The sequence below is a fragment of the Neoarius graeffei genome, chromosome 2 (assembly GCF_027579695.1).
Source record: "Neoarius graeffei isolate fNeoGra1 chromosome 2, fNeoGra1.pri, whole genome shotgun sequence".
In the NCBI taxonomy this organism is placed as follows: domain Eukaryota; kingdom Metazoa; phylum Chordata; class Actinopteri; order Siluriformes; family Ariidae; genus Neoarius; species Neoarius graeffei.
In genome coordinates this window covers 126,188,665-126,216,364 of record NC_083570.1, presented here as the reverse complement: position 1 = coordinate 126,216,364, position 27,700 = coordinate 126,188,665, and the positions used below count along the sequence as shown (strand labels likewise).

Genomic DNA, 27,700 nt, shown 5'->3' with positions numbered 1-27,700 from the left:
AATATCTCAGTTAAAAAGAGAACCTCTGACCATTTGTCTATCCTTGCAGTGGAAATGTCAGCCATCATACTTGCCCTCCAATGGATAGAGGATTTTAAGACTCTTCAGCCTGTGATCTGTTCAGACTCAATGTCGTCCTTATTGTCTATAGAAAATGGTTCCTCACCATGCCGTCAGGACTTACTAAATGAGATCAATCAAATATTGTTTGTACTAACCCAACAAGGCCTGTTTGTGTGGGTCCCTGCTCATAGGGGAGTGGAGGGCAACGAGGCAGCAGATAGGCTAGCAAAGGAGGCTACTACAAACACTGAAGTCCAACTTGTAATTCCCCTCAGCCGGCCAGAAGTTAAGGTTTTAATCTACACTAACGTGAGTAAACTTTGGCAAGCCGAATGGAAGGAAGAGAAGAGAGGAAGACATCTATATAAGGTACATAGACATGTCACATTCAGTAAATCAGGTTATGCTGGGAGACAGGAAGAGGTATGGTTTTCCAGATTAAGGATAGGCCACACAAGGCTGAATAGCAGCCTATTTAAGATTCAGAAACATCTTACTGGTTTGTGTGAGCACTGTGGAGGGACAGAAGATGTAGAGCATGTTTTACTTAAATGTACGCATTATTCAAGGCAAAGAGAAGGACTGAAAAAGGCTGTGGAAAAATCTAAACTGACACTGTCTTTAGAAAATCTACTAGTTGAGCCTAGATCCAAATACATCACCGATGCAGTATTAGCATTTCTCAGGGAAAGTCAACTATCTAAGCGCATCTAGGGGATTTCAGCTTTCACGTTTTGCAGTTGGTCATTTGTTTCTTTGATCTAATTTTGTTTAATTATGCAATTATTTATCTGGTATTCAGTTGGATTTTTTTTCTTTCTCCCTCTCTCTCTGGCTCTCGCACCCTCTCATTTACATCTCTCTTTCATAGCACATTATGAGTAGTGCAAGTAATTAATTCAAGTGTACACACCCCAGTCCTGTAGATGGTGGTAATGCACTGCGTTTGCCAACCGCCACATAAACCTGACTGAAGAAGAAGAAGAACTCCCCCAGCAACCATCATCCAATCAGGGCCGAGCATCCGCTAAAGTTATCAAATCAAACACGCCTCGCGCGCTCTGATTCAACTCGGCGGCTGAGCGGAAAGAAAAGGGCTGAGGGCTGAAAATGGAGGCGCCTCACAGGAACAGATGGGTCATGGACCGGCCATATTTGCGAGAGGACAAGGAGCCCAGACCACGAAGGACAATATACCGTATGGAGAAAATTGGTCATGGTGTCAGTGATGTAAGTTAGCCATACAGGGGCGCCAGAAGCATTTTTAATGTGGGGGGGGACACACTGGTGTGGGGGGTCCTCCCCCAGAACATTTATTAATTAATTAGAGGCCATTTCCTGCATTCTGGTGGATTTTTAACAGGTTGTTAAACACCTAATTTTACCGACAAAAGTCACTTAATTCAATGACTATTTTAGAGACTCAACAATAACGCTACGTTCACACTGCAAGGCTTAATGCTCAATTCCGATTTTTTTGTGAAATCCGATTTTTTTGTGAGGTCGTTCACATTAACAAATATATGCGACTTGTATGTGATCCTCAGTATGAACGAAAAGCGACCTAAAAGTGTTCCGCATGCGCATTGCAGGATACGACGACGTCACACGCAGTGAGCATGGCCAGTGTTTACGGAAGTAAAACCGCCCGGTTGCGGTATGACTCATCCAATCTAGCTTGAATAGCTGCATCCCCCCAAATGGAAATCAGCTCCCTAACCTCTGCGTCCTTCCATTGAGAAGATTCAGAACCTTCACAGCCCGAAGCGTCCCTCGCATTGATGTCATGCGCAGGGGCGCAGATACGTTTTTTGAACTGGGAGGGACAAAAAACTGGGGGGGGACAAAGCTGCCTGCAAACCAACTCCAACCCCGATATGCCTGTCAAACTTGTTGTTAGTAACCATAGCAACCAAGCTCGAGCTCGCAACCTGTGCAGTCTGCGCAGCTCAACCAACCGAATATCAGTCTTTGTTTTGTTTTATGTGAGTTGTTGCAACTATGTATACACTGCTGTGCACCTCAATAAACCGAATGGTAATTAGTCTTTTGATTTTTCCGTGAGGTTTGCCTTATGCAAAGAAAGACAGCATAGACGTTTTTTCCTCCCTATAAGTGGGGGGGACCGAACGAGGTGAATTTAAATATGACTCGTCCCACCGTCTATCTGCGCCCGTGATTATGCGCCATGTTGTTGTAACTTTTTTGAGAGACCCGCCGCCTACTTCAGCTCAGAATAGTGACGTTTGTGGCTTGTTGATGATGTGCAAGGCGGATGAATGCGACCTGGCGGTTCAGACTGAAGTCGCATATGAAAAGAGCGGATAGGAATCGGAATTAGGACCACATATCCAAACGGCCTGGGTCGGATTTGAAAAAATCGGATCTGTGTCGTTCATATTGTCAATAAAAGATCGGATACAGGTCACATATGGGCGAAAAGATCGGATTTGAGTCACTTCAGCCTGCAGTGTGAACGTAGCCTTAGTCCTCATTCAATGAGTCCATATATTCATCAGCCTGTTTTTAAACCCACTGCTCTGCCCAAGATAATGAGATGACTGTGACACAGTTTATCACCTTTATGGGTGCATTTTACTTTTTATTTTGTGTTTCCTTTTTTTAGTTTTAGATGTAACACAATGTGCCACTGTGCCAAGCAATAGTGACACTCAGCTGTATGTTTAAAAATAAGAATATTCATAATTTCACACAATGAACAGGCATGACATGGCATCATGCAAACTTCATAACACAAAATCACACTGTGTCCAGCAACGGTGACACAAAAAACAACTTCACACAATGAACAAGTGCGATTTTGTTCACCACCAACAGTGACTTTAGTGGGTGCATTTTACTTTTTTCCGATTTAGTGATGCTCATAACAAAAATGGCATGGCATCATGCAGTCTTCATAACACACAATCACACTGTGTCAAGCAACGACACATAAAAGAGAACTTCACACAATGAGCAAGTGCAGTTTTGTCAACCTACATGCAATGGTGGTACTACAGTAACATTTACAGATCAGTATAACGAATAGATTTATAGATAGAACTCCTTCTTACATTGGTGCCACCACAATTTCTACCACTTCATAACTTTTATCCCCCTTTCCTTCACAATCCACCTGGAATAACACCCATCTCTCTCCATTGCTTTCCTTTCTGCTATTCCTTCCCCAGACACTGGTTTCCCATGTTACTTTCCAGAAAACTGGCAAAGACCAGACAAAACAAGTTCTTCAAATCACAACAGGGAATCAGTAAATATCATCAGAGCAGACTTGACCTCATCCTTGGCATTACAGTAAGGCAGGCCTACTGGGTTTGAATTAAATGATAGCTAACATTAAGCTAGCTGATACATCTCCTAACATTGACTAGCCAGCTAACTGCACTAACATTTCCATTGGGATAAAAAAAAAAACCTGTCCTGTGGGGAAATTCTGACTGACTTTCCGCTGCTTTGTAAAGAATGTCCTTATGTCCATTGTGTCTGGGGAGGAGGAAATACTGCAAACAATTCACCATCAGGCGGCACGGTGGTGTAGTGGTTAGCGCTGTCGCCTCACAGCAAGAAGGTCCGGGTTCGAGCCCCGTGGCCGGCGAGGGTTTTTCTGTGTGGAGTTTGCATGTTCTCCCCGTGTCTGCGTGGGTTTCCTCCGGGTGCTCCGGTTTCCCCCACAGTCCAAAGACATGCAGGTTAGGTTAACTGGTGACTCTAAATTGAGCGTAGGTGTGAATGTGAGTGTGAATGGTTGTCTGTGTCAGCCCTGTGATGACCTGGCAACCTGTCCAGGGTGAACCCCGCCTTTCGCCCGTAGTCAGCTGGGATAGGCTCCAGCTTGCCTGCGACCCTGTAGAACAGGATAAAGCGGCTACAGATAATGAGATGATAATGAGATGAATGAATTCACCATCAACCAAGAATACCCCATTAGGCTAAGCTCATTTCATTGTTTCGTTGAATATTAATTTAACGTGGCCTAGGGTTAATTTTGAGAGCAGATAACAAAAGAATAAGGTTTCAGCAAAAGCTGTTGTGAGGTGGCAATGTGGCTGACATCACCTCCTTCACTCTCGAGCAGCTGTCTCTGCTCGCGCTGAGATTCGCTTGCACGTGGTGAGTTGTTGTAGGGAACGCCCGGAAAACCCAGAGTGGGTTTTCAGTGGTCTGTGTATTCTCTTATCAATCAAGTGGAATGGATTCTTTCACGAAGCAATAGAAACGGCGCTGGGTGAACTCATATTTTATGTTAAATGTGGGGGGGTCCAAACGAAGAGTTATGAAATGTGAGGGGGACACGTCCCCTTCACATTCAATGGTGGCGATGCCCATGTAGCCATATATATAATATATCTAGCTACTTTGCTCAGTAACTACCAGGCTAACTAAACTTTTCCTCACCTTAGGAGAAATGGGAGCATTAATGTCAACTGCTAAAACACATTTTGTTGCATTGGTGTGCAGCCAAATGTGTCTTCAAATTTAAAGTGTAAAATATTTGTATATTTGCAAGCTTCATGTAACATTAATGTTACCAAACAATCTAATATTGTTGACTTTATTTCAGATCCCAGTGTTGGAGACAGGTAAACAATACAATCAATACATATTATTAGTAAAATGTATTGTGTTGTGGTTAAACTGCGTATGGGTTATAGATATTTAGCGAATGTGTGGCAATAATCATCATCTGTGCAGCTCAGATTCTGATTTCACTGAAGATGCCAAGGTTGGGAGTCATCAAGAGGTACGGGTAAGATTACATTTGTACAGTCTGGACAATTTGAAGTGTCATGGTATACTTTAATGTGTAATATTCATTCAACTTCAATAAGCCACATATTGTCTCCTCTCAGCAGTTGATTAAAACCAAGTGAACATCATGTTCTGAATTGTCTCTCCTCTTCTACAGCACATGGACAAAGACAACGATGCCACGGGTGACGGTTTGGACTCTGACTTCGAGGTGAGTTTATATTGTGATAGATTTAAACGGCACAGAATGGTTAGTGTTTGGCTTCATAAGCATACTTGACGTCTTCTGCCTTCGGTGTGACACTTCTTCCTAAACATCATGTTGTCATGAGACATGAGGTGTGCATTTAACTCCCAATATTAAGTTATTTCCAAAAATGTCCCCCCCCCCCCCCCCCCCCCCCCCCCCCAGCAACCCAGTGGGCACGGTGTAAATAGCGGTGATGGTGAAAGGGAGAGGATGAATGATGAGCCTGAAAAAGTAGGTTCCCTTACTGTTTGTTTCATGTCTGTATTCATTATGATTATTAACTAAGGTATTGCATGCATTGCCTACCAACTTGATGCTTTACTGTATGTATACACAGCTCATTGGCTGTGGCTGTTTTTGATTACAACCAAGTGATGTAACAGGATGTGATCAATTGTACAGCACTCCCTTGATGAGCGCATAGACAAAGACAGCGATGGCACGGGCGACGCTATGGACTCCGACTTCGAGGTGAGTTTATATTGTGATTTAAACGGCACAGAATGGTTAGCGTTTGGCTTCATAAGCGTACTTGACGTCTTCTGCCTTCCGTGTGACACTTCTCCCTAAACATCACATTTGTCATGAATTGTCTCTCTTCTACTGTGCAGCAGTCCCTTAACGAGCACATGGATAGCGATGGCACAGAGTCAATCATCTACTCTGATTTTGAGGTGGGGTCACATTTTAAATAGTGTCTCTGACATCAAAAGCCCTGTATAACACACAATTAATTGAGTAATCAAACATGATGATCATGGAGACCTCTCATAGCCAAGGGCAGAAAAGAGGAGTAGTAACAAAACTAGAAATATTTCTATTTATACAGTATTTTTACAAATGCTTTTTTTTTCATTGAAACTGATTTAGCACAGCAGTTTCAATCCAACAAGAGAGGTGGACTATAATGTGACAAACGCGTAAAAGCAATGTGCTGCGACAGTATAGAAAATGGAAAATAAGGTTGCATGTAGGCTTTGTCAGAATAAACTGGCATATAACCACTCAACTGGAGCAATGTGTAACCACATTCAGCACAGGTTGTGGACGTTTACCTGCATGGAGAGCGAGCTACAGGTGCTACTGTAGCACTGCCAACATACCGTTTGGCACACTCAGCAAGTTACCTGCACAAGATATGTGAGTTGTCATCATGTTATATATGTGCGACGTTTGTAAATACAGGGCGACAAATGCCACATAGCAACATTTATTAGATTATTGAAGAACATGATTAATGGTGTTAAATGGCTCTATAACCGTAGCAAATTAAAACTGTGCTCAATTTTGACTGATTTCTGAGTGTTTTCTTACTTTAGACTAGTCAATTAGTCTAAAAAATTGACTGGCAAATTAGTCGCCAGGAGCATCCCTACTGATCAGCTGAACAAATGGCTCAATGTCACATCTGCAGAGATGGTCCATTTGGGGCCTCAGCATGGTTAGACTCGGCTCATTAGAACTGATAATGGAAACGCAAATTGGTGCAGCATGGTTTGACTTGGTGCAGCCAAAAGGGCAAATGGAAAAGGCCTGTTCGTGTTTCTCCTTTCTGTAGCACCCCCCCTGACGGCCACACAGATGATGTTGTTGATGGTGGTGATGGTGGAGCAGTGGCGGCTGCTGGTTTTTAAAACAGGGGAAGCCCTTTTTACGCATTCATCGTAAAACCTGTAGGCCGGATATGAAAGCATAGAAAGGTGTGCCCCATTAGCATAGTGAACTAGACAACGCAACTGCAACAACTGCCAGCACAAATTATTTATCTTATCAAAGAAGAGCGTGGCACTCTGTTCCAAGTCTGAAGATTTGTAAAGGTTCCTGTAAAAATCAAAACCTTCTTTTGTTATGCGTTTGGGTTCTGTACATTCCTTTCCATTAATTATTAGACGACAAATTGAATTATATTCTTGTCTACGTTTTTCTAAATTGCAGAAATAGGCTGTGCTTTTTTCTCCCTCTTCTATCCACTTGGCTCTGGACCTTACATATGCTCCTTTTGCTTTATTTAAATACATCTCATCCAGTCTGGACTGCAAGCTGTTTACTTTTTCTCGATCGTCTTCACTCCAATTTAGTTTAGTGTAGCGTGTCATGAGTTCTTTGATCAGATTTGCTTCCTCTGCTCTCCTTTTCTTATTCAATTTTTCCCCAAAAGCTATTGAAAGTTTTCTTATACTGAATTTTAGATATTCCCATTTCAGTATTGATCGAATTGTCATTTTTAATATCCAGAATTAGTTGATTAATATGATGACAATACTCCTCATTCTTTAGCAACTGTGAATGAAATTTCCAATACTTTTTGAATTTATTGCTTCTGTTTTTGTTTGTCAGCTTCAAATTAATGATACAATGATCACTTAAAGTTCTATTAGAAATTGTTGTTTCTGTGGCACGTTTTAAAATTGAGTTTGATACCAACCAATAATCCATACGTGATTTGATTTGACCATTAGGTTTGTACCAAGTAAACTGTTTAACCTCTTTGTTTAAAGTTCTCCAGATATCTATCAATTTGTCATCACTCATGAATTCCCTATAATTGGATTCCTATATTGTTGTGATAGTCGTGAAGGCCATCTATCCATGCACTCATCAGGAGTGAAGTTGAAATCACCTCCAACCACTATATTATCCGTGGGGTAATTTGCATGTAGTTCTTTGATAACTGATGCAACAAGGTTCTATTTTTTTTTAATCATCATTATTATTACCATAACCATTAATCAAAACAATAAGAACATTGTCAATTTCCATAACACAGGCAACCCAATGTCCATTTTCATCTGCCTCGTCTCACAGAATCTTACCAGGACATCTGTTTAAACACACGGCGACTCCAGCTGAACGATTTGTCCCATGACTAAAGAGGATTTTATCTCCCCATTGTTGTCACCAAAACTTGACATCAGATTTATCAGAATGAGTTTCCTGCAGGGCGGCACGGTGGTGTAGTGCTTAGCGCTGTCGCCTCACAGCAAGAAGGTCCGGGTTCGAGCCCCGGGGCCGGCGAGGGCCTTTCTGTGCGGAGTTTGCATGTTCTCCCCGTGTCCGCGTGGGTTTCCTCCGGGTGCTCCGGTTTCCCCCACAGTCCAAAGACATGCAGGTTAGGTTAACTGGTGACTCTAAATTGAGCGTAGGTGTGAATGTGAGTGTGAATGGTTGTCTGTGTCTGTGTCAGCCCTGTGATGACCTGGCGACTTGTCCAGGGTGTACCCCGCCTTTCGCCCGTAGTCAGCTGGGATAGGCTCCAGCTTGCCTGCGACCCTGTAGAAGGATAAAGCGGCTACAGATAATGAGATGAGATGAGTTTCCTGCAGAAAAGTACAGTGTGCTTGTTGCGCTTTGCAGAACAGAAAAACAGCTTTGCGCTTAACTGAGTCTTTAAGTCCCCTTGTATTCAAAGAAATAAAAGAACTATCAGTTTTTAACTGGAACACAGAACACATAAAAGAAACTTCTTTGAGAAGTTGAGGGAGGTGGAGTGGAAAACCTTGAGGTAGAAGTCCCATTGTCAGAACTGTTCCACGATGTTTACATTTCAAAGTTAAAGATCAGCCCAAACCTGAGGTCTCTTCCATCATGCGCTTGCCTTCAATGAAGGGGCCAAATGGGCCCCTAAAGCCCGCAGTCTTGCCTTCCTTTCTAGCCTGCTCAATTTCTGGCCACAGTGCCTGTCTGGACCGCCAGTCTTCTTGGGTCAGGTCTTCAGCAAAGCGGATCCCTTCTTCTTTGCAGACTGGGGAAGTTCTCGTTCACTTCCGGATGTCATCCCTCACTGCCCGCCTCGCAAATAGAATAACGATTTGTCGATGCCTGGTTTCCATCGCTCGACCTACTCTGTGGACAACGTTGACCGCATCATCCATCTTCGCCGCCAAGTCAGGCACAATTTTACCCAGGAGCTCCAGCACCTCTGCTCTGACGTTCTCGTTGGCTTTTTCCTTTAATGCGAAGGCACCATCTTCTTTTGTATCTTTCTCAGCTCAATACACATCCCTTCATGTCATCATTTTCCTTTCTAAGTGTTTCCATTTGTGTTTCCAAGTGTTTTATTTTCATCTTGCATTCTTTTAGCTCTTCTGAGTTGAACTGTACCGTTTTAGATATAGCGGCTCACATGGAGCTATGTTGTTGCATCTGCTTATTAATTTCCTCCATGCGGTCGTCGACACGTTTTTGCAGTAACTCGATAGCTTTCAATATAGTTTCAGCTGATGCGTTTGTTTCTTCTTCTGGAGATATGCCTTCCGTTTTCTTGTCCATGTGTGTTTTTCAGGAGTATCTGTTGGCGTTGTCTCTCTATCCCGTTTGTTGTTGCTAGCTGTTTCCCTGGGTGTAGCACAGTCATGCTCACTCAACTTTTCCTTGCTTTTAAACGGGAGACTTTTTACTGCCTGGGGTTTCGTGTTAATATTTTTCTTCATTTTCGGGCTGAGTTTTGGTTCAAAGGAAAGGTCAAGTGGAGTAATACGCTTCAAATAAATTTTACACGGGGACCTTGTTGAGGAGCTCAGAGGGATGCGACTGCTCGACACGCCATCCCCCCGATATCCCTCTCTTGAATCTTACTGACCACCTCGGCTGAGGCTGTGGAACATGTTGACTGCCAGTTCTCAGTTTGAGTCACATGACCAGCTTCATACACACCTTCATTTCTGATTTTCTCATTGGTGCTGGGCCTCCACGCCCCCTTTCTTCTTTGTGGGTTGGTGAAGAGTTTAGCGGTGCACTACCGCCCCCTCTGATCTGGAGTGTGGACTACAGCCCTACCATCTCTCACATTAATACTCAGAGAGAGAACTAATCACTAATCCTACTGCTTCTCATTCTGTTCATTAGTCTTGTTGATCCTAAATACTCTACAAGTTTCCAACACGTGTCACCTGACCACTGTCTTACAATATCACTCATGTTTTGTTCTCTAATCTCTCAGAGCACATTCTTTAACACTTTTCTCTCTGAATCATACTTCTGGCAGAACAATAAAACACGGGCAACTGTTTCTGCGTCTCCACAGTATTCACACTTTCCATTATTGTCTTTTCCCATCAAATAAAGATTGGAAATGTTGACACAAGTCTGATCATTCCTTCTTCTTCTCATAACCCTTTCCTATTTCATCCTCCTGATCCTGCACACCAGTCATGGATTATTTTTAAAAGGGATCTTCCTTTAGTTTTTGTTCCATTTATTTTGCCACACACACATTGATTCGGCCCTTAATTACAACTTTAGCTTCCGAATTACTAATATTTACATTAATGTGATGAACCTGAGTCTGAACAAATGATTGCTCTCCGTGGTTTTGTTTCCTCTTTTCACTGCACTGTGTCATGAGCGTGTGATTTGCAGAAGGTGTGGCTCCATGGGCGGAGCTTGATATTTGAGCATGGGAGGGGGTTAAATGTCAAACTCCACCCATAGCGAACAGGAAAAAATGCAGCTTTATAGTGTTCTTAATTTACTGTCAAAGGATCATAACTCCTTCACTGGGGGCAGCAATGAAGCAGTGAAGGAGTTCAAGTATCTCGGGGTCTTGTTCACGAGTGATGGTGAAATGGAGCGTGAGATGGACGGGCGGATTGGGGCGGCGTCAGCAGTAATGCGGGCGTTGTACTGGACCGTCGTGGTGAAGAGGGACCAGATAAAACATTTATTGATTTAAAGCATGTCTTTGTTCACGTCGTATGTGGTGGTATTTTGATATCGAGGTGCATTTCAGCTTCGATACGAACTCAACTCGACTGCTCCTACACAGGCATGCAAATGAATGAGAATGTGGGACTGAGTTTGTTTAAACCTGAAAAATAAAATGTGCTTAAATGTTAAACTTGGACTTTTAATAATCGTGAGTCCCATGATGTGTGCCATTGTGAATATGAGTTACTAAAAGGAGCTCCAGCAGAGAGAGTCACAGTGGTGCTGTGGTTATCACTGTCACCTCACAGGAAGAAGGTTCTGGGTTCAAACCTCACGGCTGATTGAGGTCTTTCTGGGTGGAGTTTGCATGTTCTCCAGAACTTGGTGCGTGAACTAGAATGGAACCTGTTACCTGTTGGTGAAGAGGGGTACGAGTGGAAACAAGGTGCCTTTGGTGCGCACACTTTCATAACCTATAGAATGAAATCAGAGTCAGCTGAACACTTCGGGGGAAAAAACACAGACCTTTGTAATGTTTGAAAAGAAAACATGTAAAATGTGATGTTTTTGAAAAAGTTAGATTATAAAATTCAGCTTAAAAAAAAAATCAAGATGTTGACCAAAACAAAATATGTTCAACAAAATATTTGGTCATATTGTGTCTTAAATGTCAATTATTCAACATTAATTTCTCATTAATATTTACCAGAACATTTCTGATTCATGTCTTTCCATTGGAACAAGTTCAAATCAATTACTTTTAATAGTGGATGCCCCTTTAGTTATCGATATATTATGAAGCCAGTCCTGTGATAGATTGGTGGCGTGTCCAGGGTGAACCCCTCCTCTTGCTCGAAGTCAGCTGGGATTGGATCCAGCTTCCCCCACGACCCTGATGGAGAAGTGCTATAGATAATGGATGGATATTATTAAGCCTTTTATCATCATCTTTCAAGAAAGAAAGCTTGTGTGGATCTGGGCTGGATTTAGCCAGTCTTGACTGGGGATGCAGTCAAAATGTTCAGTGGGCATCTTTTACAATCATACTTTGCCAATAAAATATAATATTTGTATAATGAAGAATTGCACACTCTCTCCAATATGTTGTGTTTAAATTTTGTTTCTCGTGCAGTGAGATTGTTTGATGGGAGATTGTGCCTTAAATGATCGTGCGATCATGATTTTATTTTGCAAAGATCCTGCACACAGAGTAATTCCTGTTTACGCCACTGCCCACATCTGATGGGTTTCTGAATTGTTTTCGACGCCAGTATGACTTCCATCAAACACAGCACATGGACGTTGGTTTTCAGCAGAGTTTCAGCACAGAGATGTGTCCGTGCTGTACAGTCACGGTCTCTGGGCTACAGTGAGAATTCGAGACAGTGTGAAATGTAGAGGAGGAGAGAACTGCAGGCTCTTTCAACATTATTCTTTGCTTTAGGTTCATGGGGCTGAATGAAATGAGGCAGCAAGCCATATTTGGCTCACAGACCTTGAGTTTGACGCATGAGATTTAATTTAATTCATGACTTAATGATGTTTTGTTGTTGTTTAAACTGTTTACTGGGGCAGGGCTGCAGACTGAGTCATGCATAATTAAACCCCTACTTCATTTCACACGGACTCACATTCCATTTGTAGATCACTGAATTCTGATTATTATTATTTTAAAATAAATAATTAGGTGCTGTTTAATAACGTCCCCTTTCTACACCGAGGGGTGGGGTGGAGTTATTACAAATAAAATCTGTAATCACAAGACTGGACTCGAGTCCTCCAGCCCTATAGAAGAGGAATCAAATACTAAAGCCATCACACACACTGCAGTTACACTACTTCACACAAAGCCCTCACATTATCCCACTGGACTGCAGATAAGACTGAATGAATGGGTTTTTTTTTTTAAAGATTTTTTTTGGGCTTTTTTCACCTTTATTGGACAGGACAGTGTAGAGACAGGAAATGAGCGGGAGAGAGACGGGGAGGGATCAGGAAATGACCTCGGGACAGAATCAAACCTGGGTCCCCGGATTTATGGTATGGCACCTTAGCCAACTGAGCCATACTGATTTCTTTCAGTATGTGTGTGTGTGTGTACACACCATTACACCTGAAACACCAAGGAATAATGTACAGCACGCAAATAAGTTCATATATATATTTTGATACGAGATATAAATTTATTGAACTGTTGCAGAAATTTAAATACACAAACTAGTTTTATACAATAAAAATAAAACACTTTATATTTTGATTTCTTTGGAATGGATCTGACTGATAAATTGCACAGAGTACTGTAAGCAGTTTCATGCAGGTCACAAGTTGTTCCTAATAAAGTGCTCATTTCCAACATGGAACTGCAGGAACACAAGAGTCTTCATCACACACACAGATGTTCATCAAATCCTGAAAAGAACAGAAAAACATCTGGATTAATCCCCACACACTGGACTGCGGTACTTCATGACCACCAGCATGTAATCATCTCTGCTCCAAGAGAAACATTATTATCATCTCCTGTTTATAATTTAATCCAACATTTATTCAGTCTTCTATAAGATCTGTGTTCTAACATTTAGCTCCAACAAACGAGAACTTCCACAAGATCTAACAGGAAAGTGAGCAGACGTTTCCCATCACATCACTGCTCTTATCCAATCCCAGGCTTTGGAGCTTTTTAAACAGTAACTCCCACTGCGGTGGGTTTGATCTCTTGTTCTACATGTAGATTTAAGTGCAGACTTTAAGAAGAAGCCGAGGTGAAGTTTACAGGAAGGACAGAAGACACGGTGTGGAGGTGGAGAGCAGGAAGGAGTGTCAGAGTGAGTCAAGTGGCTCCTTAAATCACATATTTGTGGCCGTGTGGCATTAAAGAGGATCATTTTACTGAGTTTTGAGGAGAGTTGAGAAGAAAGTGTGCTGCTGATCAGAAACAGGGAAAAGCCGAGATCACCTTATTCAGACAAAAGCAGCAGGATGAAGTCAGAGACAGCAGGGTGTCACAAGGAGACGAGATGCTCATTTACAATCACTCTCATGCACTCAGACGGGACATTCTGGAGACTCGGACTGACTCCCTGTCTTCTGCTTTCAGAGTCATTTTAAATAAACACTTTAATGATCATTGGTGCCTCTCTCCCTTCTCTAATGGATATTTATAACTCCCGCCTCACCCGCAAAGCCATCAGGATTGCAGGTGACCCCACCCACCCATCTCACAGCCTCTTCAGCCTGCTGCCGTCGGGGAGGAGACTGCGGAGTCTCCGGGCCAAAACCAGCAGGCTCAAGAACAGTTTCTTTCACCAGGCGGTCAGGAGGCTCAACTCCCTCCCTGTTCTGCCCCTCCTCCCCCCTCTGCCCCCTGCCACAGATTCTGCCCGCACACCCCCCCTGCCCCCCCTTCAGCATCTGACATGTCACCCTCACAGCCCCCCCCCCCCCCCCCAACACACACACACACACACCTCATCGTTCATTAACGCACTGAACTCAGGGACCGCACATCTCACTTTACCTCGCTCATTTGCACTATTCCGCACTACCTCACCTTAACAGCTGCTAGTTTGTTTACACTGCTTGTTTCATGTTTACCTGCTATCAGGGATGAGAATGGGACATTTAAAAAAACTCTGAAATGCCTGGCCGGTCTAGGGGGCATCTGCCCAATTCACAATCCCCCTTTCCCACACATACTAATATATATATATGATTTCAAATTCAATGAAGGTTTAAAACGTTTATAAACTTGTTGCAAGGATGGACGGCAGTGGAGCAGACAGAGAGCCGGAAAACTTCTTCCTCCAAAAATATATTTTTTCTATTTTCAAAACTTTTCTTAAAATAGTCATCACAGGGCTGACACATAGACACAGACAACCATTCACACTCACATTCACACCTACGCTCAATTTAGAGTCACCAGTTAACCTAACCTGCATGTCTTTGGACTGTGGGGGAAACCGGAGCACCCGGAGGAAACCCACGCGGACACGGGGAGAACATGCAAATGCCACACAGAAAGGCCCTCGCCGGACCCGGGGCTCGAACCCAGACCTGTGAGGCGACAGCGCTAACCACTACACCACCGTGCCGCCCCACAAACAAAATAAGAAAACAAAAATAAAGAGGCTTCAAGTTTGCCAGAGTAAATCAAAAAAGACCCTGAACAAAACTATTACGCTACGTTCACACTGCAAGGCTTAATGCTCAATTCCAATTTTTTTGTGAGGTCGTTCACATTAACAAATATATGCGACTTGTATGTGATCCTCAGTATGAACGAAAAGCGACCTAAAAGTGTTCCGCATGCGCATTGCAGGATACGACGACGTCACACGCAGTGAGCATGGCCAGTGTTTACGGAAGTAAAACCGCCCGGTTGCGGTATGACCCATCCAATCTAGCTTGAATAGCTGCATCCCCCCAAATGGAAATCAGCTCCCTAACCTCTGCGTCCTTCCATTGAGAAGATTCAGAACCTTCACAGCCCGAAGCGTCCCTCGCATTGACGTCATGCGCAGGGGCGCAGATACGTTTTTTGAACTGGAGGGAACAAAGCTGCCAGCAAACCAACCCCGATATGCCTGTCAAACTTGTTGTGGGTTACCATAGCAACCAAGCTCGAGCTCGCAACCTGTGCAGTCTGCGCAGCTCAACCAACCGAATATCAGTCTTTGTTTTGTTTGTGAGTTGTTGCAACTATGTATACACTGCTGTGCACCTCAATAAACCGAATGGTAATTAGTCTTTTGATTTTTCCGTGAGGTTTGCCTTATGTAAAGAAAGACAGCATAGACGTTTTTTCCTCCCTATAAGTGGGGGGGACCGAGCGAAGTTAATTTAAATCTGGGTGGGACAAATCCCACCCGTCCCACCCTCTATCTGCGCCCGTGATTATGCGCCATGTTGTTGTAACTTTTTTGAGAGACCCGCCGCCTACTTCAGCGCAGAATAGTGACGTTTGTGGCTTGTTGATTACGTGTAAGTCGGATGAATGCGACCTGGCGGTTCAGACTGAAGTCGCATATGAAAAGAGCGGATAGGAATCGGAATTAGGACCACATATCCAAACGGCCTGGGTCGGATTTGAAAAAATCGGATCTGTGTCGTTCATATCGTCAATAAAAGATCGGATACAGGTCACATATGGGCGAAAAGATCGGATTTGAGTCACTTCAGCCTGCAGTGTGAACGTAGCCTTAGTCAGCCAAACCACAGCACCTTCAAACAAGACGCTCCAACCACAACTGAGGCTCTGGAGCTACTGCAGAGCTTACATACCCGCAGCCCCACCCACACTTGAGCCCAAATTGCAAAATTAATCAATCAACTAAATAATAACATCCTAAATACAAAATAACAATTTAAAGAAACAAACACAAAATATACAAACATCCAAAATAATTTTCATTAACCAAAAACCCTTCAGTGCACAGTAAAATACATGTTTCCCCAACACCAGTAAAACACCCCCGATAAAATAGTCCGTTCTACCAAACACCCGCGAAACCCCTCCATAACAAGCCAATGGTACAGTCCCTCGGTTTCTCACAACAAACAGGAAGTGTGTGGAGTTCGCGTGATGAGTTACTGAAAACTATTTTGTGTTATAAAAATGCTAGAACTAAATAAACTTGACGCTAGAAATAACCGGTTTGTACGTGTGTTTCCTAGACCAGAGACAATGCTGAACAGATGGGAGATGAAAATGCTTAGAGATGTGTGATGCGTTTTACATATGAGTGGAGCCAAACACGTTACTAGAATGCCGGTAGGCCTTTCCCTGCACTCGCAACAGATGCTGCGGGCGGTCGGTCCTGCCTGCTTGTGCCACCACAAGCCTCTTGCCGACCCCCCCCCCCCCCCAAAAAAAAAATTTCTCAACGGATTTACACGTTTCACAAAAATGACATTTTCAGTGGGAAAAACTCGGAATTCTGCGGAAAATTCTCATCCCTGTGCTATACCTCAAGTGCTCTTGACTGTTTGGTTATTTGAACCAATTTATATGTGTGTGTGTGTGTGTGTGTATATATATATATATATAATGTGTATGTATGAGTGTTTAGTCTATGTCTAGTTCATATCTAGAGTGTTTATATTGTCTGAGTGTTTAGTCTGTCTTGTTCTTATCTCGTGTTTATACTGTTTATTTATACTGTTTATATTGTTTGAGTGTTTAGTCCATGTCTAGTTCTTATCTAGTGTTTATACTGTTTATTTATACTGTTTATATTGTTTGAGTGTTTAGTCCATGTCTAGTTCTTATCTAGTGTTTATACTGTTTATTTATACTGTTTATATTGTTTGAGTGTTTAGTCTATGTCTAGTTCCTATCTAGTGTGTTTATACTGTTTATATTGTTTGTTTTTTTTCAATTATTCTATTTTTATTTATTGCATTGCCTGTTTGCACCGTGGGTCAGAGAGGACTGATATTTCATCTGTGCTGTATGTCGAGCATGTAGAGCATATTTGACAATAAAGTTGACTTGACCACTAAACAACATTAAAGGTAATTGTGAGAAGGAAAAAAAACCCACATCTGATTAAATAGAACACAGTGAAAATTTCTAAAACTGGTTTCATTTCATGGCCTGGTCATGTGATCTTTACTGAAATTAAACAAAAATGATAACGAGGTTAAAAGATTTTTCTTCTTCCCCAACATTGAACTAAAAAAGTCATTACTCACCACAGTGTCTGTAGTTTGTAACGCTCATCATCCTCAAGAGCAGAGAGCAGATTCTCTCCTGAGTCTCCGATTTTATTCCCAGTCAGATCCAGGTGTCTCAGGTGTGAGGGGTTTGATCTCAGAGCTGAAGCGAGAGCAGCACAGCCTTCATCTGAGACACCACACCACCGCAACCTGCAGAGACACAATGACACACACTTCACTGTCTCAGTTTATGATCATCAAGATTCGCTTCGTGTCTTTAAATTCGAGGTGTGTGTGTGTGTGTGTGAGAGAGAGAGAGAGAGAGAGAGAGAATATCGCTCCATAATCGTTCAGTCTGTAGAAGAATACCTGATTAGTGTTGGATGGAAATGATTTTCATTGGTTTTGTTAAACAGACTTTCTCTGTAATTTAGAACAGTTTTATTGTTCAGTGTTGTTTCTTCCAGTGGACACATGAACAGAGACTTTAGTGAGTTCTAGAGATTTCTGCAGCTGTTCTGCTCTCCTTTGCTTTCTCTTTCTCCTCCTTCAGTATTCCATGCTGTGCTCTTGGAGTGATTTTTGCAGGATGCCTCGATCTTAGGCAGAGGAGCAACAGCACTGAATCTGCTCTGTTTGGAGACAATTTATCTTCCTGTGGACCGAGTCACACACACTCGCTCTTTACAAACGCTGTTTTAGTCACGTTTTCCTGCTTCACACATCTCTACAAAATCTCTCTTTAATCAGAGTTCACATGAACAGCTCTTTCCTGAGAAGATCAGACGGTCAGTAATCAGACTGTGTGTGTATTTTATAGAACAGGGTCGGACTCTCATTAGCTTTTGGAGAAGTCGTTATCAGAGAGGGTCACACACTTTAAAACCCAGAGTGTGGATGTTTAAATGGTTTATTCAGGACTGACAAGAACAAGTGCGAGTGTGTTTTCTTTAGACAGAATGGGTTTGTCGACTCTTCTGACTTGGATGAAGATTAGACCATGTTTTATTATTAATGAACGCAGAAAACCAGGTCATGTCAAAGGCTTCAAAAATGTTTCTGCAAACACAAGTAGTGAAATATAGATTTTTAAATCACCTGTTATGTTCAAATTGGTGCATTTTTCAATGTATGGTAGTGTAGGAGCCATATTTAGGTTGCTGTATGACTTAGTATTTGTTGTTTCTATATGATTTAGTTTGGTAACCTGGAAAAGGAATTATGTTAGAATTATGTTAGATACTTACCTGATTGTCTTACCTGTCATGTGGTATGTAGCCACTCCCCTTGACGTGCCGGTGTGGCGCGTAACTGCGAGCTTTAATTAGTCCTTTGAATCAGGGGTAAGGTAGATGACGAGGCGGAATAGTTTTCCGACCGCAATAAGCCGAATGCATTGGAATAACCGACTAAACTAACAGAGCTTTACTTTAGTTTCCCTTTTTGATCCTTTGTTCGCAACCGTAAAGTAAACCGGAATTGTCTTAATGGAATAAACCACCATCTCATTTCATTGAACTTTCTGTGAGTGCTTAACTGGATTGTGTGTCGGGAACCTCATCAACCTCACGTGGCAATATCTGTTGCAAGGAATTGCTATTTCAGGTAGAGTTTTAATTTCAGAAAAGAATTCTTCTTCTTTACAGTTGTGTGTGTGTGTGTGTATGTGTGTTTTCCCATGGATTGGTGATGTTTGTGAACCTGATGTTAATCATATCTGTAGAATAAAACAGAGCGTAGTGGTCGTGCCCTGTGATCTCCTCTCACACACCTATTGATCCTGTTCTCCACTTTAGCTCTGAGTTACTGTATGAATGGAACGGAGTCAGTGGGTTTACTCACAGACAGTCTGTATTTATGACTAAATGTGGAATAGGAGATGATTTTAGTGAAAGCACTACTGAGGAAAACTGCATGGGTTTAATCCTGCTGATCCACTGAGCTGCTTCTGTAACGTAGATCTGGCAACCCTGTTCAGAGCAGCGAGACGGAGACGTCCTGAGAGAATATTTACTACTTTATCCTTTTATTACTATATTACTAGGGCCCATGGAGCAAAACTGTAGGAACCCTGTTGGTTTTCTTTTAATAATAATAATAATAATAATAATAATAATCTCCTAAAAGTAAGTGGACAGAAAACTGTAACTCACACAGGCACCAAACTTGGTTTATTGGGGCCTTTCACATGGCGTAATCCTAACTGTGGATTTGTTTATGTGGCCATGTTTAAGCTTTGTGTTTGACGAGCGGCACAAGTGTACACGAGTGATTGTGAGCCCAATTCAGTAAACATCTCCAGATAAACTTATAGAAGTTACACAGCGACATTTCTCCTCTGCATTTAACACCCATCTGAAGCAGCGAACACATGCACACAAGTGAACAAATCAGCGAGCGAGCACGCACACACACAGGAAAAAAAATTATGGGTAAATTAAGAAAGAAAACAACTTTATTCATCACACCATGCTAACAGCACCCGGGGAGCAGTTGGGAGTTCGGTGCCTCGCTCAAGGCCGTCCCATATTAACCTACTGCATGTCTTTGGACTGTGGGGGAAACCGGAGCACCCGGAGGAAACCCACGCAGACACGGGGAGAACATGCAAACTCCACACAGAAAAGCCCCCGCCGGCCACAGGGCTCGAACCCACAACCTTCTTGCTGTGAGGCGACAGCGCTAACCGCTACACCACCGTGCCGATTACATGGCTCTGTGATGCCTGCATATTTCAGCTTTTGGATGGAGCGCAATCTGCTGGTAGAATCTAAATGTTTGATCGTTTCAGAGAGATAGGACTGACTGCAGTCGTCTCAATTTTCATTATTAACCATCGCATTTTGTCCACAGGGGGCGCTAAAACTGAAATATTGTAATATCTTAAAGGTAGAGTGCCTTTAGCCACATGGCCCTAAATTCTCCGCTATTTTTTCCTGCTTCACCATGACCCAATTCAAGATACCTTCACATGGTGGGCTTTCCCCGTTCACGCAAGGCATTGTGGGATACAAATTTGAAACAGGAGAGAAAAATGGAGGGCGTGAGTGTGCGAATGAAACATGAAAGAGCGACTACAGTAACGGAAAGCGAGAAGAAAAAGACGTAATGTTATATACGAAGGAAAGGAAACGCAGGGCCAAACTAATAAATATGGGCACTCAGCGAGCACCTCGGTGTATCAGCTGTTCGTTTAGCGACAGAATGATGGAACTGTCAGTGCACGCTCAAAGGTAAACCTGTAGATGGCAGTAATGCAACACTGTGGATGCCAGCTGCCGTAAAACCCAAAAGAAGAAGGTAAACCTGCGCATGCGCACACGGACTTCCTCTGTCTGCTTGACTGCGCCAAGCGAGCGATTTCATGCCCATTATTTGCTTTAATCCCCTCAAATTAAATAACTTCCCAGCCCCAGAATGGCCTGATATTTTGTGAGATATTACAGAAATAAACAGATATCACAATCACCACATTTCAGACGCAACTAAATTTCACCGGTTTTATGAAATCGAAAGGCCGTCTCGCTTTAAGAACCTCTTAAGTAAGAAATTTAAAATCGGGTGTGGTCTCACTTGGCCCCTTATTGCTTGGATCCCGATGATCGCTGCTTGCGGCTATATTTATTACTATATTACATTATTTGAATTATTCAAAAATCAACAGAAAGACGGTTACTATGGACGGCCCCATTTAATTTTTCTTTAATTTTTTTTTTATTTAAAAAAAATTGGCTTTTAATCAATTCTTTGGCATTAACGTCTCATTTTAGTTTTCAAATTTTGTATTCCCGAGATCATTCCCACCATGTCACTGCTGCTCACACAGAGGGCAGTTAGTTTGAGTCTCAGGTGCAGTTTGTGGGATTCGTTACAGTGTTGTAGTAAATTTCACAGTGAGTTCAGACACATCGCAGTCGGATCAAGTCCCGTTTTGTGCTGCAGCTTCTCACATACGTCCATCTGACCCAAAGACTCTGTGACAAATCATCAGTGTGCAGTGAACAGAAACAATCTTCCTCCTCAGGACACTGATGATGAAGCTAAAACCTCTGCTTCAGTCTCACTATTAGAGAATGGGTCTTACTGAGGAGCAGGTCATGTGACTCTCAGAGAGATGATCTTACCCCAGTGTCTCCAGTTTACAGTGAGGATTCTCCAGTACAGCAGAGAGACGCTTCACTCCTGAGTCTCCCAGATTATTCCAGGACAGATTCAGGTATCTCAGGTGTGAGGGGTTTGATCTCAGAGCTGAACTCAGAGCAGCACAGCCTTCATCTGAGACACCACACCGCACCAACCTGCAGAGACACAATGACACACACTTCATCAACAGATTTAATACTGACTTTAAAGATGATGAGTGTAGTGGTCTAACAAAGTCAAAACACTGTGGATGCTGTGTAGTTGTTACGCGCTTATCTCCAGAGGTGGACAGTAATGAAGTACATTTACTTGAGTTCTGTACTGAAGTCCACTTTTTGAGTATCGGTACTTTACTTAAGTATTTTTTTGGAAACTTATGACTAACTTCACTACATTTGAAAGACAAATATCGTACTTTTTACTCCACTACATTTCTATCAGGGTCCTCGTTACTCGTTACTATGAAGCGGCTTTGAAAGTGGATGTTTTTTCATTTCTTTTCTAAAACGTGATTGTTTATTCGCAGGTGACACTGAGACAGTCTATCAGTAATCACGAGGGTCACGTCACAGCCGTAGACTGGATAAAATCAAGTTCAGTGATTTCTCCACAGCATTATTTGAACACGATCAGTTGATGGCAGAATGGAAGGAGGCGGTTCTTCTGGGGAATGAACGCACCCATGGCCATACCGAGAACCCATCTTTCAGTTTTCTGAAAGGAATAAAGAGTTGTTTCATTTTAAATGTTTGCTTTGTTTACCTAAAACGAACCACATCACGGCCTACAAAAACCGAATAGGCCGATAAGTATAATATTTAATTGCAATTAGTTGCCAATACGAGTCACGATATAAGGTTACTAAAACTGAAAATGTAACTGAATAACACGTTAAGAAATAAAGCAAGTTTAAAAATGACTTCAGTTCTCCTTTAAGTCTAATTGTTCACGCATAGCTTTGAAGCGGTTTAAATAAATAAATAAATAAAACCCCACAACTACTGGTCTCCAGCATCTTCCATTGTCGAACTGAGACTCGACTGAGCACACAGAGGGCACCATCTTCTACCTGAACAGGTGACCTAAGGCTCCGTCAAAATAAAAGTTCCAAGCTACGTGCCAGTAAATCGAAAGCAAAAAATATGAATCTCTAAACCAAAGCAAGTTTAAATTAAAAGTTTGGCTCCTACAATGAGTGTGAAAAATTAACTTTATTATTCAGAACCAGGGCTTTACATTAGCACCCGCCCACCCGCCAAATGCGGGTAAAATTGGGCTTTGGCGGGTAATGACTTTAGTCCCACTAGCCACTTTGGCGGGTGGTTTATTCTGCGGTATGACGATATATTTTAATTGTAGTTTTCTCTGAAGGCATCGGATATAATAAACGCATTGCAGTGTAATATTACACGCCTACAACTCCCATGAGCACCTGCATAAACATTCTGACAACATGTTAGAATTGTTTAGAACGTTCGTTAACGGCTCAGATAAAATCAGTGATGTGGTAACCTGCGGTTAATGAACGAAGCAACAAAGTTGCTGACGACTGACAAGCGCACTATGTGGCGGCGTATAGCTGGAGTTTCAAACCCTGCTGCTCAGGGAAAAAGGGGCAGAGATGATCAGGGCCGGAGCAGCATTTTAAAATCACCGAGGTCCGTGATGCGCAAAGCGTGCGCCGAAACATTTCCGCCATATTTCAATGAGAGAGTGAATTACACGCCACACCAGAGATCTATTCCTGAAATTACTTTTAATAGTGTTCAGGCCTAGACATTAAGCATTTACCACTGGTGGCCCATTGGGCCAGTGGAATTGAAAAGTTACTGGCCCAAATGGAAAATGTGGTGGCCCGAATGCGCGCGGTACCTGCATTCAGGCCACCACATTCCATACAGTTCATAATACACTATGTCATTGATTTTTGGCTAGAAAAGTAGACTTTAGGGGTACATGTTGTTGCCGAGCGCAGCGAGGCTGAACATTTTTGCAGAATATCCCCAAGCCACATCATTGTAGGAGGCAATAATCTCCTCATCTCCGTACAAAGTAGTGTCACTTTTTCATGACCCCCCCATAAATTCATAGCCCCCCTCCCCCATAAATAATGACCCCCCCCTAAAATTAAAAAGAGCCTTCTCAAGATTATCACAACTTTATATTTTGATTTTGTACCTGAAAACAATACTGACAAAAGACAGTAACTCGGTCCAAATTACCAGCAATGGACTCAAAAACAGTCAAAAACAGTCAAATCAAATTGAAATAAATATATAAAACGTTTTGCTTCTGAAAATGTGCACTGCACTGAAATAGCAATAAAGTCAATTTAAGGTTTATAGTTTAGTGCAATAGCTTTCCTCTTCCACACTCTCATCTAAAATGGCAGGGCTCTACGTTAACTTTTGAAACCGCTTGTCCTGTCGGGCAAGTTGAAAGGAAATTTACTTGTCCGAATGTGAAGTTGACTTGTCCGAAGAAATATTTGAGAAAAAAAACCCCACAAAACTATTTGTAACCCAATCTTTATGGCATTTGTTTCCAAATTCACAACATATGCATAATATCTATGAATCAAAAGTAATCAATACTTGATATACTGAGGCAAAAGTTCAAAAATATAGTAAAACAGACTGACTGATACCATAATTCACCAGTTATTCTGCTGAAGTTCAGAAGCAATATATCCCAACAGAGTAGAAATTATGAACATAAAATTTTAAGAACAAAATAAGTATACTATGAGATCCAGAAACACTAACCATTATATATACACAGATCAGTACTCTGCAGTTCAGGAACAAATATCACAAAAACTAACATTATCATAAAATTTATGACTTGAGATATCACTAGTTTGGACAAGAGAAACAAACAACAACAATGCTACAAATAAAAACAACTGATAACAAAATTGACTGATTAATACTGTAAATCACTGATTATTATACACTGAAATCTAGTTATCAAATGACAAGATAATATATCTTATGAAAACCTCCACACCTCTACTGACTCACAGATGAATGGATACAAATAAAGTTTCTATTCATCTTCATCTATCAGCCCTTGAGTTCTGCTCCATCAATTGGACTCCATCAATCATTAATTTATTTTGAGAAATTGAAAAACAGAAAATTAAAATTATATATATACATTTTTAAATTATTAATTTTGAATATATATCCTCCACTGATTAATTATTCAGTGTGGCTCCTGTATGGTATTTAACGGTCAAAAAAAGATCATTTTAAATAATCCATAATTATATCTAAATTATAGAGCCCTGTTTCAAATTCCTAAGCTCCCATTACTAATTAGTTAATTAATACAGCCAGTAACCTAATTAGCAGCCATTTGACAGCCTGGTATTTCCTTGATAACTTTCCCCACTCCTACCTCACTCCGTCAATCCACACGCACGCAGGCGCACATTCCAAGCCCAGCACACCCCGCCACACGCTCGGCTATATAATGAACACCATCAACAACAATTCAGAGATTTGGAATTTACCACACACTCAACGTAAATATACAGCTGAATAATGATCCCGCCAACAGAAATATCAACAAATCCACGTGTATGACACGGTTAAAACCAATCATAAATGACCGTTTACTTTTCAGCTCAAATACACGAAGCGGTATTGGCCGGTTTCGCAAGTGGAATATTGCGCATGCGCACATCGCTCTTTCCGAATAGAAACATCCGGCGATTCATCAAAACAATATGTCGAGTGAGATGCTTCGGAAATCATGTGAATAAACTGATAAATTTGACACGTAACCCGAATATCGGTGTATTTTGGCACTTGTCCGATCGGACAAGTAACGGAGATGATGAACTTGTCCGACATAAAGTCTCACTTGTCCCGGACAAGCAGACAACCGTTAATGTCGAGCCCTGAATGCGTGCACATCCTGCTGCTACTAAGTGTGTCCCGATGGTCATCTGAGATTCTGGTAAACTCAGCCCTTCTCTCCTCGATCTGGCGCTCGACCAAAATGACGCTTCCGAACAGCGCCGAACATCTCGACGATGCACGAAGATGACACACTCCTGCCGCGGAGCGGAGCGTGACGTAAACAAAGACAGCGGACCTCGTATCGAAAAGGTGCATTTTACGAACAATTTCTTCACAATTCTGGGTAAAATATGAGTAATAAAATTTAATTTGTATCGAAAACGTACTGGCCCGCCCGGGCCACTGTTTGGCCAAATTTAGTGGCCCGAACTGGCACGAAAGACGTAAAAAACACCGGCGGGCCATCGGGCAAGTGCTAATGTCGAGCCCTGGTGTTTGAACTGAATATCATCAGTTTTGAAAAAAAAAAATCCTGTATGTGGCAAGAGTAAGAATAATTTAAGTTTGTTTAATGGTTTGATCTGGCCCAAGCAATGAGGATAGAAGATCCCCTAACCATGTAGCCTATGGAACTGAGATACATTAACAATCTGGCATCCGTTACACCTACACACAAAAACATTCTGGGAAAGAAATCAGTATTGAGGTATTTCACTCACGTGACCAAGTCATGTGATGCTGCCATTTTGGACGTCACGGCTCGAATCAGTTTGAATGCGAGGAAGGCGACAAATGAAAAACATAAAAGAAAAAGGAGCGAGATGCAGAAAACACCTTCACTATCCAGCGACGTAGGGCATTTACAGGGCGAGCAGAGGGAGAGGTATTTGCAAAAATTGAGGTTAGCAGGCTTAGAGAACGACGTTTACCTGCTTCCACCAGGATTGTTCACTGACGTACGGAAGTACACGAAGCCCTCGTCTTTACCTGACTTCGGCCCACATGATCTGTATACCTATGTCGTTAAAAACCCATCGCCATACACAGGTATTGATCTGAAAGCGTATAAGAGTTTGGATGCCTACAAATATTTTGTGTCAGGCTGGGTAACATGCCTACATCAGCGGGTCGTCCCTGGAGCCGGTGGTCGCCATCTTATTACAGCTAAGGTTTGTTCACATTTTCATTTACTTTCGGTCCTCAGGATAAACAAAATGTTATTAAATGTCATTGAAATAACTTCTTAGTCTGTTGAGACATGGCCCGTTATAAATTTGCTGTTACCAGGCAATGACCAAGAACTGTATTATTAGGGTCGGTGTAGTTGTAGCAGTGTATTAGCAACTAGCTGTTAGCACTAGCTAATGTCAACAACATAGTAGCTGGTATGTTACTGTAGCAATATTTACGTTCAGTCATTTGGATGACTGTTAAAACCTTTCAGTCTCAAGTTTTTCCTTTACTGGATTTACTAGTTTACTGAGCTAGCGCGCTCGCCGGCCAAGCCGGGAGCCATCGCGTGCTCGCCGGCCAAGCCGGGAGCCATCGCGCGCTCGCCGGCCAAGCCGGGAGCCATCGCGTGCTCGCCGGCCAAGCCGGGAGCCATCGCGCGCTAGCTCAGTAAACTAGTAAATCCAGTAAAGGAAAAACTTGAGACTGAAAGGTTTTAACAGTCATCCAAATGACTGAATGTAAATATTGCTACAGTAACATACCAGCTACTGTTGTTGACATTAGCTAGCTTGCTGTCCAAAATGGTGGACACCGGGCGTCACGTGACCCTGTGACGTCAGGTGAAATACCTCAATACACCACCATGTTTTAGGCAAAGTTATCCAAGGCAAACATAAGATGAAACTTTCCACTCTATTGCTTTGGCTTATTGAATGATTTATTTTTTAAATCACAAATAAAGCAGGCTACAACTGCGCTGCTCCGAAAATGTAAATTTAACAGCTTGATGAAAGTGATGGTTACCATGGAAACCCCGTGTCTCCTGCACTGCGTTCCTCCCCCGAGTCGCGCACTCGTTCGCTTTTGTGTTCTTGGTCTCAGAGTCGCGCGCACGAAACAGACACAGAAGACAGAATTAACATTTAACATCAACAATGCACTTTTTACGGAGACGTTTTAATGTTATTCTTTATTTTTTATCCAGTTGAATATTTAGCGTACAAATGTATTTTCAGCTCTTAAAAATGACTGAGGTCCGGACCGCGGGGGCCTCAGAGCTGGACGCTAATAGGAAGATAAGACAGTTCAATGACAAATGGAAGTTCGGGCGAGATTGGCATAGTTTCCATCCAAGATGGCGCCACGGACGGCTGCCTCGGGACTTCGCTCTCCCGTACTTTCTATG

The 27,700-nt window shown here is 42.2% G+C and overlaps 2 protein-coding genes across 3 annotated transcripts in view; both read right to left on the bottom strand.

The window, feature by feature from the left end:
• The window catches only part of LOC132882266 (uncharacterized), a 247,947-nt gene that overhangs the window by 76,775 nt on the left and 143,472 nt on the right, over positions 1-27,700 (bottom strand). The gene's annotated exons all lie outside the window — the stretch shown is intronic.
• LOC132882261 (NACHT, LRR and PYD domains-containing protein 12-like) overlaps positions 12,965-27,700 on the bottom strand; it is a 292,932-nt gene continuing 278,196 nt past the window's right edge. For both annotated transcript variants that reach the window (XM_060915538.1, XM_060915539.1), the window contains 3 exons: positions 21,514-21,687; positions 17,426-17,599; positions 12,965-13,138 (listed from right to left, as the gene is read on the bottom strand). In XM_060915538.1, coding sequence (XP_060771521.1) covers positions 13,132-13,138; positions 17,426-17,599; positions 21,514-21,687 — 355 coding nt within the window. In that variant the 3' untranslated portion in view covers positions 12,965-13,131. The remainder of the gene's footprint in view (positions 13,139-17,425; positions 17,600-21,513; positions 21,688-27,700) is intronic.